Raw genomic sequence first — 12,404 nt, 5'->3', positions numbered from 1 at the left:
ATATTTGCGATTTGGAGTTAACTTCGAAAACGTGCCAGTCAGTGTACCCAATATATACAGTAGCTGTCACATGCAATACTTACATTTGAACTTTTCCCTAACCAAAATGCACAATTCTTTAAATATTTATCGAATGTGTATCATTGAAATCAATTTACAAGGAGGCTGCCACGTTTTTAAGTATTCTTACAGTGTCATAAACAATGAATTTATAGGAAACTATATTTGTTTATTTAGTTGATGCTTCTATCGAAAGCGACTGAACAATAAGCATATAAGCTGTTTATAAGTTTGAAACTAGGTAAAGATGAACAACATAAAATATTTTTTAAATGGTTCAAGGTTTTAAAGAGTCAATTGGTATGTAATAATAACGCGTTACCCAATGTGTCACACCAATTAATAAACATTACAAACTTTTGTTTACAAAGCTTTCATCAGTCTTTCAACAAATCCAAAACCAAAAGAACAATTTATATGCAAATAAACAATGCATACAACTACATTGGCCATACAGGTGTGAGCATCCATGACTTCGTTGCATGATTTACGAGCCACTGTGTACCTTGACAGGTGTTTTGTCGAAGTCTGTTGCCCCTATGTTTCCTCCTATCAGAGTTGTTCCTCATAGCGCCCGCTACGCAATCAGCGTGTAGAGGGCAGGCGCGTGCACGTTCCACTGGTGATTTTTAATTATTTGTTGAAAATACGAGATATTCTCATACCATGAATTATATATATTTTCACATTTCCTTTTTGTATGACTTCTATCCATTCTTTGGTCTGTTCAGTTTGTTTCAAAATGCATTTTGTAGAACAACGCAAAATGTTGAAAAGCAATATAAAATTCGTTTAAATTAAATAAGGATGAATTTAAATACATTGTAAAATGGTTAGTTATGTGTATGGTGAAGATAAAAAGAGTAGTATTGCATACAAATACGATTCTGAACGCATACGATTCTGAACGAATGAATCGCTTTGAATGAATCGGTTGACTGAATGGATCAGTAACTGACTTATATGATCTTGCCTCCACCTACTGGCGGTTCCTTTGCATTGAGAAAAAACATTGGATATTTTAATTGTCTATCGAAAATATTTCAATCGAAATGGCAGGGTGCATGTTTTTGACACTTAGGGTTAGTGTCACAGCCACTTTAGCATAACAAATGTTTCAATAATATTTCTCATCATTGGGATAAGGGAATGCATTTTGTCAGCTATAAATTTCACCATCGAATTCTATTTCCTCCTTGTTTTTTATTCTAATATATTATAATGTTTACATAGACTGATGTAGGTGAAGCTCCTCCCACAACTGGAACAGAAACAGCCACTTTAAAGCCATTACATTAATATTTCTCATCATTTTGGTAAAGGAACGCACTTCGACAGATATATTTTTCACCGTCGAATTCTGTTTCCTCCTTGTTTTTTATTCTAACATGTTATAATGTTTACTTTAATTGATGTAGGTGAAGCTCCTCCCACAACTGGAACAGAAACAGTTCGATAGCCAATTGACCCTTCGCTAAGCCACGCCCGAAAACCGCCACAGGCCAATCGTGGTTTAGCAACCGTAACTAGGCGCGGGAGGTCTGTCAAGCTTTCGAGCGAGGGAAACATGCCGAAGCGTTGTGCGTATGGATTGTGTAAATCTGATAGCCAGTATCCTAAAAGTTTGGACAGGGTTATGGAATTTTTTCCCTTCCCGAAACCTAAAACCCAAGGGGAGAAATGTCGGACGTGGATCAAGCAGTGTGGAAGGCCTCATTCACAACTAAATGTGGGACATTCTAAAACGCTTAACGTGAAAAACGCTTAACGTACCTAAACAGCGATCAAGGAAAACCAAGTTTCTGTCAAACCTTCCTTGTATTAAACACTTGCTGCTGTCAAAAGAACGAACTCTTGGTCCGCGGATAAAGTGAATATCACGTTAAGCGTTTTCTCCCCCATAGAAGTCCATTATAAGGAAACAGTTTAACGTGGCGTAACGTACCTAAACAACGCACTGTATCATCTCATTTATATTTCTGTCCCTTTATCAGAGCTTTTAGAAACATTTGTGCTGTTTTGTTCTAGTTTGCTCCACAGGCTATTCAGCTCGATGTAACAACACTGAAGCCAGGAGTTAGCAACTTTATTGCCTTTCAGCAACATTTCTTAATATTGATTTCAGACAGGGCATAAAGAGTAGGTTACGCCACTTTTCAACACAATGCACGGTGGCTTTTGAAGTATTAATTACAACTAAAATGACAGAAATTTGTCTAAGCCAGGTTAAGCTGTTTTCTCTTATAATGGACTTCTATGGTGAGAACGCTTAACGTGATATTCACTTTATCCGCGGACCAAGAGCTCGTTCTTTTGACAGCAGCATGTGTTTATTAGAAGTAAAATGTGACAGAAACTTGGTTTTCCTTTATCGCTGTTTAGGTACGTTAAGCGTTTTTCACGTTAAGCGTTTTAGAATGTCCCACTAAAGGTCGACAGGATTAACAAAAACACCTGTTTGCTCCAACGTAAGAGACTGCGGTCAGGCCAGCCTCCACTTTGAAAATGACTGTCAAGCCAGCCCTCACGGTGGTTTTCTGTGCGCGCATATATGACAGATTGCGGTAGGAGCGCGGGAGGACAAATTTCAAAATAAAAGCAGTTTCGCACGCTATCATTTGTGGTAGTGTTTTTCCGGTTGCAAGTGATGTTGCTAGTGCAATGAGAGACGATGTTAAAGGGTTGCTATGCAGTTTCTATGATGTTCTGGGTGATTTCTAGGCCGTTGATAAGGTATTTTGGTGGTTGTAAGAGTGTTGCTATGTAGTTTCAATGATTTTCTGTGTGATTGCTCGGCTGTTAAGGCATTCGGGTGGTTGTAAAAGTGTTGCTATGCAGTTTGTGTGGCGTTCTCTGGGTGGTTGCTAGGCCGTTGCTAAGGCATTCTGGTGGTTGGTATTTGCCTAGTGGGGCAGTTGTGGCCTGGTGGTTAGAGAGTCAGACTCGTAACCAAAAAGTTATGGCTGTACTCTGCTCCGGGTGTGTGTGTTCACGACTTGCAGTGCATGTGTTCACCCCTCACACGATTGGTTGAATGCAGAGGTCACATTTCGGTCATGGGTGACCATAACTGACTATGAAATAACTAAAAATAACTGACAAATAGGTAACTTTTAATACACAATATCAGGACTGTCTGATGTGGTGTTTTTAATAAAAGTCCCCTGAATATCCTATATACACTGTTTTTTATATATATGTTCAGATAGGTGTTATAAGGAAACTACCTGTTTTGTGAAAGTGATTTCACCTCATAATCATAGTACACCATCTCAGATTGTCCATCATACAATATCAGGACTGTCTGATGTGGTGTTTTTTAATAAAAGTCCCCTGAATATCCTAAATACAGTGTTTTTTTATATGTTGAGATAGCTGATAGATATGTGCTGACCGCAGTGGTAAGAGCACGCTAATGTTAGCTAGCTAGCTAACTCAGCACATCATTGCTTGGAAATAATGATGGTTCTTTGTTCATAATGCATATATTTGAACGTAAAATAAGATGATTAAAGGCAAGACGGAAATTTGTTTGTGTTGTTGATGATGTATTGCTCAGCTCAGCATCTCTGGCTCTTGCCAGGTCCAAGGCGTAGATTAGACCCACGACGTGTGAGCAGTAGCCTGGCGCGCTACTAAAATATTAAACGGGAGAATGTTATCATTCATAGGCTTTAGCTTCAATTTTGATTAAATTATTTTCTAATCGGTTGCATATTATGTCGTGGATATATCCCTCGAATGCACACTGCAGTCCCTTTTGTCTTGCTCTCTCAGATATTTCACATGTTCGCCAAAAATGACTAATTATCTCCTTGGGAATGTCTGACACCGGTGCATACATACTGTAATACACTTGCCAGGCGTGAAAGCTTGACAGGCGTAGCAACATTAACTAAGGAGGGCGGGGCTTAGCGAAGGGTCAATTGAATAGCCCGGCTTTAAGGGTGAGACCTCCGGAGGACACAAGGACGCATTTTTACGAAACGAGACACAGCTAATGACGCTGTATCGGGGAGGGGGTGTGACCAACTCGAAATGCATTTTCAAGTCCACATTGACTACGCGCTGTGTAAATGAAAATGCAAACCCAAATGTTCAACCTGTTAATGTTAATGCGTTTAGGGAAAATTACATTTGAATTTTCATTTTGCTACAGTTTTGCTTGACTATCTAAAACATATATAATAAATCTGGGAAATGCATTTTCATTTTGCAACTTAAGGAGCGTTAAAAATATCAATTTAAATAACATATTAAAACTAGTGTAGGAACTGACAAATGTAATTTATATAATTTAATTTTTATTTTCAATTTGCACTTAATGTTGTGCAAATGTTAAGCACCTCCGTAACCTCATAGAAACTAACAAAAACAATCTAAGGTTTTTATTTAGTACAGTTGCTAAATTAACAAATAAACAGACATCACCTGATCTGGTTATTCCGCCGCACCTTGGTAGCAATGATTTCATGAATTTTTTTTACAGAGAAAATTTAAAACATAGGAGACAAAATAGTAAAAACTCAACCTCCAAGTCTGTCCTATGAATTAGTACCAACCATCGGCCCAAAAGAAAGGCTACAGTGTTTTTCACCTATAAAACAGGAAGATTTAATTAAACTTATTGCAACATCTAAACCTACAACTTTCTTATTAGACCCCATACCAACTAATTTATTAAAAGTTATTACCCGTATCAATTGAGCCCATTTATAACATTAAAAAGCTTATTCATGCATTTGTGACCTCAAGACTTGACTACTGTAATGCACTTAGTGGTTGTCCTGCATCATCAATAAACAAACTACAGTTAGTTCAGAATGCAGCTGCCAGAGTTCTAACCAGGTCCAGAAAATACCATCACATAACCCCAATGTTATCATCCCTTCACTGGTTACGTATCGTATTGACTTTAAGGTTCTTTTAATCACTTATAAAGCCTTAAACGGTTTAGCCCTACCTACATAACAGAGCTTCTACCACACTACAACCCATCACGCTCTCTAAGATCTCAAAACTCCAGACTTTTGATAACACCTAGAATAACTAAATAACCTAAACTCTGGAATAGCCTTCCCGATACTATTCGAGGGTCAGACACACTCTCCCAATTTAAATCTAGATTAAAAACACATCTTTTCAGCCAAGCATTCACTTAATGCAAAATATGCTAAATAAACCACCGGGAGACTGCATTTATTAGATATTATTTACTAGAATAATCTTGAACCTTGAATCTTAAACACCATGCACTGTGCTGTGTTTTACCTTTTCTTTGTGTTTTTCAGTTTTTCTTATTTTCTCTGTAAAGCTGCTTTGGAACAATGCACATTGTGAAAAGCGCTATATAAATAAAAGTAGAATTGAATGTTGTACATATGTTATTTAAAATAATTGCATTGTCATTTTACATACTGCATTGCCATTTTGCATATTGCATTTCAAATTGAAAATAGCTACCAATATGCTTCCATAGCAAACGTGTACATACTGAGTAACTTTCTATCATCCACCAGCACAAAGCACTTTCTTCTGCATGAAAAATAAATGTAAGAAAAATATAAATTACCATAAGAATAATAGAATAAATCAAATTTCCATCACATCTCGTAAAATGTCCACAAGTATTGTGTATGGAGCAGACCAACAATTTAATGTACACCTTAGTAAAATAACAACAGGCAGAGAATAATGTACATTTAATTTAATTTATTTTTTTAAGTTTGTTTTTCCTTAACATTCTGTTTAATTTTAACCCTTTTACCCTCATATTAGTAAAATAAAACAATAACTTCTGTTTGAAATAAACATAATATTAAAAAATGGTCGGCTCATACAATAAAACGTACAATAAAAACTGGAATAATAATATGTCGCAGGTATTAAAGTGTAAAGGTGAAACATTCAGAAAGATGTATCCAACAGCACAAAATCACTGGTATCAGGTTATGCTTTTGGCTGTGGTTGATCAGAATTTTCAGAATCACTGTCTTGGGCTATAAGACAAAAACAGGTTAGATTAAAGAATGACTTTCTTTTGAGCAAATTTTTTTTAATGAGACTAAAATACATATATTATATTACACATTTTGGCAGGAGAAAAGTAATACTCACTGCTAGCCTTCATGTAGCCTGCAGAGCAACAGAATATATCAAATATATTAAACAGGTTACCTTTAGCTATCAAATGATTTTAATTTATCTTAATGTGCAGCCTTTGTACTTACCCTTGGACTTTTTCCACACAACCAGTCCAATTACAGCAGCAAGAACAGCCAAAGCCACCACACATGGCACAACAATACCAATGATGACGCCAGAGTCTGCAATAAAATCAAAATTACTCTAAGTATTACACTGTACTACAAGCAATTAGGGAAGGAACTGCAAAAACAAAACCTCCTCCCCAACTGTGCAATTTGCTGTTTAATTAGCACACTTGTGTAAGAACCACATACCTAGATTTAATTGGTTCAACGTGTTAATTATGTCATTATTTGTTCAAAACTAAGTACTGTTTAACCTAACGGTTTTAACATACTGTTTAACATAACAACAGACCTGGGTTAGTCCTGACGTTGTTTTCATTCAGGAGGACAAAAATCTCTTTCTCTGCACCCACATGTTGAATCACACATCTGTAGACATCTGGATTCTTCTTCCACTCCATGACCATGACGTTGATTCAACAGTGACACAACGTTGAAATGCCCGCTGGGTACATGATTTCAACCAAATATCAAAGTTGAAGGTCGGTCGTGTGCCAGCTGGGTTACATTGCAAGAGATATGAGCTACTGTTTCTATATTCTATACTACATGACATGAGCTACTATTTTTATGTTCTATATACAATATGATATGAGCTATTTCCCTGTGTCACCAATTGAACTCACTGCATTCCGAGAAACCACGTGCCATTATGGCAAAAACAGAGCAGGCAACATTTGTATTTGGTCAGATTGAAATAGAAACGTTGGCTCGGAGCGACAGCTAGTGGAGACTAGACATGTAATGCTAACGAGTCCAAATCGACCTGCCATCATTTGCGCATGCGTCACAAACATTGAAACAGAAAATGAAACGCACGTAGGTACTCGGATGTTTTGGGGGAAATCCGTCTGGTACAACACGGTAACATGCAAAGAGGCATGATTTCAACCAACAGAGGGAAAATGTCTGAGTTTTTGACCATCTGTAAGTTGTCTATCATCGCGTTTACATTGTTTTTTGGTGGTAAGTTTTGTTGCATTTTTTTCTTCAATAAAATACACAACGCAATACATTTACGTTAAGCATTTCAAATAGCAGCAACTTTGAATTGTTTGACTGTCGCTTCTGTCTCGTTTATGCTTTTACGATTAAAATGTTGCCGTCGAACACGCATTACAGAAATTGTCCAGAAACGAATACAGAGATGTTTATGAATACTGTTATTTATTTAAAACAACTTTCATAATCTGTCTTTGCAGTTTCTGGTTCTGGTTGTCCAGTTCTGGAGTGTTGGTTTGTACAGGAGAAGCCGGGTCACAGAGGGGGTTTCACGGTACCAATGGATCAAGAGAAATCTCTAATGTTCATCACAACTGAAGCCTACAATGAAAAAACATTATCTGAACTTCATCCTCCAGCAGATATCAGCCCGTCCAGAATTTACCATGTCACTGGTCAGTGTCAATGTGGCTTTTGCATTTGCGTTGATTTGTAGACTATAGCTGCGGTAACAGTATTTTATGAATTCAGCTCTCAAATCAAAGAGGATGTTCAGAGTGGTCTTAGTACATTTATATATTACGTTTATTCATTATTCATCTTTAATAGTGACTTACAAATGAGAAAGCATGTAACATTTGTCAACATTTTGTCCAAAACAAGCCATTAATTTAATGGATGAACTGTTATTCTTTAGATCCAGCCGGCACGTTTTGTAGTTCAGCCCTGAACCCACCCAAAGGTTCTGTGAATAAACCCAAGTGTGAGATAAACCCCTTCATGCCTCACGCCTCAATGGTCAGATGGGCAGCTGCTTTGACTGACTCCGCCCAAAGTCCTGTCTACCTGCAAGCTGATTGGTTCTCAGTGGCAGCACAGGGACTTGATGAGCAGCTGACTTTGTCCAATATTATGCGAGCGCCTTCAACTTCTAAAGAGCCAAAAGGTAAAGAGCCTGGCTTCTCGGATTTTACAGAAAAATAGAATATGTGTTTTCTGTATTAAATCACACAACTGTAAAGTTGATTTGTGGGGTTTGTATTAGTAGACACTTGACTGTTGTTAGAAGAAAACTCTTGATCAAGAGCATAAAAAAGGGGGAGACAGAATTTATGTTGGCTTAAGGTTTGGCCACATTTATCTCTTTTCATTCTTGCCTCACTTGTATTTCCTGTTATTCTGTCTGTTTCCAAAAGTGATTCTCAGTGTGTCCAGTAAAACTCCAGTGGTCCGCTCTAGACTGGGGGAGCAGGTTCTTTTGGACTGTGGGTTCTGGGTTGACCCATCATCTCCACTTCACGGCTCTGGTTTCTCTATCGAGTGGCGCTATCAGTTCCGGGGTGAAGGACGTCTGGTCATTGCTTATGATGGCAAGAACGATTGGTTTGCTGAGACATCAGAGACAGGAGCTGATATTGACGTCACAGCTCTCTATGAGTCTGGAAATGCATCTCTGGTTTTAGAGGAGGCTCAAGTGAGACACTCTGGTACTTATATCTGCACTGTTTATCTTCCTCACCTGCTGGCACAGGTAGCTGTGGACCTGGAGATCGTTGGTAAGTTGTTTGTCTACAAATATATTTACACTACATACTAGTGTTGTCACGATACTGGAATTTCTAACTTCAATTCAATACCTAAAAAAATATTGATATTCGATACCATTTTCGATACCACGAGGAATAAACTGCCATAGCAATAATGCCCTAATAAGCAATAGCAATATAGGCCTTTTTAAATTTTATTTGAAGTTAAATTGAACAAGACTAGACAATGAGGTCTATATTTTTACATTATTTATTAATTGTTAATCTAATGTTAATTTTACGAATACATTTACTATTTAAAATCAAAGTTGTATTTGTCAGTATTAATGGACCAGACCCTGTTGAAAAAACCAGCCTATGCTGGTTTGGTATGTTTTGATGCTGGTTTGTGCTGGTTTAAACTGTTCATGTGCTGGTTTAAGATGGTCATATGCTGGTTTAAAATCAAACCAGCATCGATCAAAACATACCTTACCCAGCATATACTGGATTTTTCAACAGGGGAGCTTACATACAACTATTTATTTTTTAACTAACATTTAAAAGAGATTAATAAATACTTCAACAAATGTATTGCTCATTCATTGTTCGTTAATGTTAGTTAATAGCCTACATTTTTATTTGGCTAAATTGGCTTTTATTCACATAGGCCCATACTGTAATCATTGATCAGCGCACATATAGACAGAAACGCAAACTTAAACGCAAGAAGTGTTGCAGAGACTCCGCACTGGACATCTTTCTAACATTAACAACTTTTAACCGGAGCGAATGAGACGAGTGGATGAATCATTGAACAGCGCACACACATAGAGTGCTATGGTAAACACTGGAGTGCAAACGTGTATCACACGCGAGAACTGTTGCGGAGACTTTACTCGCACCAGCATTACTTCAAACATCAAATTAACCGGAGCGAACGAAACGAGTGGATAAAATTATTGATCAGCGCACATACATGGATCGCTATGGTAAACATGGGAAGCGTAACGAGCGTGCACCACGCCAGATGTGTTACTGAGACTGGCCATCTTTTCTAACATTAACACTATTTAACTGCCGCAAACGAGTCAAGTATGTGAGAGGAGGCGGGGCTCTGTTGTTATGCGTTCACGTGCAGTGTGCGTTAACTCACTGTCGGAAAAGAGAAAGAGAGCGGGAACGCGCAGCTGATATCGATACGTGGGACATGGGTATTGGAACCGTTTCAGATTCTTCAGTATCGATACTTATCGAAATATCGATATTTTTGACAACACTACTACAGTCTACATATAAAGGCATAAATGTGTAACCACTGTGTTTTTCTGTTTCTTTGTCTTTCTAGAGCCTCCATCTCTCTCCATCTACCCTTCTCCTCTTCCTCTGCTTGTACCTGGTCAGGTGGTGGTGGCTCAGTGTGAGGCGTCTGGTTTTGCTCCTCACACTCTGGAGCTGGGCTGGGAGTTCACTGGGGCTGATGGGAAGTCACGGTCTCTGGGTCAGGGGAGTGTGACGGGTCACAGACAGGCATCTGATGGCACATTCAGTCAGAGCACCCGTCTGGAGCTGGACTCAGGGAAGCTGAAGCTCGGCCGTGGTGGTGAGGTCACCTGTGTAGCCAAACATGAGGGAGAAGCGAGGAGAGCTAGTGCAACACTCAATGTGATTGGTAAGACATATTGTAATGTTATAAGAAGGTTATTCATGCTTTTTCTTAGAAAGAATAAACATGTTAAATATATGTGTATAGATATATAGGTATGCACATACACTACTTGTCAAAACTCATTCCTTATTAATATTTCTTTCCACATTAAGTAAATTAAGTAAAACTATGGAATAACACAAATGTAATCCTTATTATTCAGAAACAATTTCCCTTTTTAAATCAAATCAAATAGTTTTCTGATGAAAGATTTTTGCGTACAAAATTATTGTAAATATTTAAGCACAACCATTGAGATTAAACTATTTTTAGGATTATAAAAAACATTTCAGTCAAGTGACCCTAAACCTTTAACAGGTAGTGCATGTATTATACACACATCTATATATCTGTTAGTACTGCTATATATCTAACTATATATTTGTTAAAATAACCTTTTGTAATTTAATACTGTAAATGATATCCATTTATTTCATTTTGCATTTTTGCTTTAAAAGAGTATTTATGCGAGTCAGAATGTTCTGGATGTTGTGTTTTTTTATCGTGTTGATATCAGGTGTTAGTGCCCCCTCTATTGAAGACTCTATGGCGATGGTCGCTGTTGCTCTTGTGCTTTATGGAGTCATAAAGGTTCTTTACTGGACAATTAGTTCTGCTGGTGAGTTTGTTCATTGTGATCTTTACAGTGCTTAAATATTTAGTGTCACGTAATAAAACGTAGTACATTTATTAACAAACTAATATATAACTTGCCTCATCTTAAAAACATCCGTTTTCAATGCCTCTCCTCCTACTAGAATGTGAACATTTTGGACATGCAGAACATGTTAAAAGTAGAACTGTGTAATTCCATGAAATGTATTCATTACAATATGTGTGCACAGGAATGTAAACTGTTTTATTTTTTAACTATTTTATTTCTGTTTTTATGTAGACTCCAGTGACACTGATTTAAAGGATAAGGTACATAACATAGTTTTCAATACTATAAACCCTACTGTCAAGCGTTTCAAATATACTTAATGAAGCTTTTAGCTAACGTAAAAAATCTAATTAATCTTTATTCTATGTTTTGTGTTTCCTAGAAGGAGAAATAAACCTGGACGTGGAAGTGGTATTTTCTGTACTGTCACTGCAGAGCTTCTGTTTTTCAACATTCTTCCTAAAAGCTGAATAGTCTGCTATAAAACTGAAAAGAAAAATGCTGTAAATAATTCCCAGAATAGTTGTATGTATTGTATTTCCATATTGGCTTAACATTTTTATTGTAGCTATGGATAAAAATGGATAAAAATGCTATATTTAAGTTGCTTATCAAAATTCTAAAAATGCAAAACCTTTTTGTTAGGTGTAGTTTAACTACTTTATAATTAGCTATATAAAAACAAAAGAAGTGTATGTTTGTCTATGTTTGGGATGCATTTTACATTCAAATATTGTCATAAATGCTGGAAATAAAAACAATTACAACATTTATTTCGTGTCTCAAAGGGATTTTAAATCACTGCAGGGGTTGTTTTCAATATTTTATTATGAGACTCAGGTCTTAGCTATTGTTTGGCTTTTGTTGATAAACAGGACATTATTTCTGATGTAAACATGATGAAAAGTTGATTATTAAATATTAATTATTAGAGAATTAAAAGACACTGTCTGTCACAGATATCAAGCTCTTACCTGTCTGCTTTTTCGACTTTATGCAGGTCCTAAAAGAGAGCAAGATGCAGTATATGTGTTATATTTAGGAAAAATTACAACGTTGTGATATAATTATAGTGTATATAATTTAAGATATAATACAAGGAACTATATAACGTTAATAGTTTTCTTGAAGTCTTTAGGCAGGCAATTACAGACGCCCCGACGTCACAAAATAGCTTCAATGCTTTTTAGTTTTGTTTTCAAACAAACGTCACATCTGCCAACGCTACGAGT

At 36.9% G+C, this 12,404-nt stretch overlaps 1 protein-coding gene across 3 annotated transcripts; it reads left to right on the top strand.

The window, feature by feature from the left end:
- Positions 1-2,771: 2,771 nt before the first annotated feature.
- tapbp.1 (TAP binding protein (tapasin), tandem duplicate 1) lies at positions 2,772-11,954 on the top strand. 3 transcript variants are annotated; one of them, XM_057355295.1, is made up of 8 exons: positions 2,772-2,793; positions 7,535-7,729; positions 7,972-8,220; positions 8,471-8,830; positions 10,149-10,472; positions 11,026-11,127; positions 11,404-11,432; positions 11,555-11,953. In XM_057355295.1, the coding sequence occupies exons 2-8, from the start codon at positions 7,615-7,617 to the stop codon at positions 11,564-11,566; spliced, it is 1,191 nt and encodes a 396-aa protein (XP_057211278.1). In that variant the 5' UTR covers positions 2,772-2,793; positions 7,535-7,614; the 3' UTR covers positions 11,567-11,953. The 3 variants fall into 3 exon arrangements, with proteins under 3 accessions (XP_057211278.1, XP_057211276.1, XP_057211277.1); XM_057355293.1 differs by lacking the exon at positions 2,772-2,793 and adding an exon at positions 7,126-7,298 and having other exon boundaries at positions 11,555-11,954; XM_057355294.1 differs by lacking the exon at positions 2,772-2,793 and adding an exon at positions 7,129-7,259 and having other exon boundaries at positions 11,555-11,954.
- Positions 11,955-12,404: the final 450 nt, after the last annotated feature.

Source organism: Triplophysa rosa, linkage group LG16, assembly GCF_024868665.1.
Source record: "Triplophysa rosa linkage group LG16, Trosa_1v2, whole genome shotgun sequence".
Taxonomy (NCBI): Eukaryota; Metazoa; Chordata; class Actinopteri; order Cypriniformes; family Nemacheilidae; genus Triplophysa; species Triplophysa rosa.
Note: the sequence above shows the minus strand (reverse complement) of the source record. Positions and strands in the feature narration are given on the sequence as shown.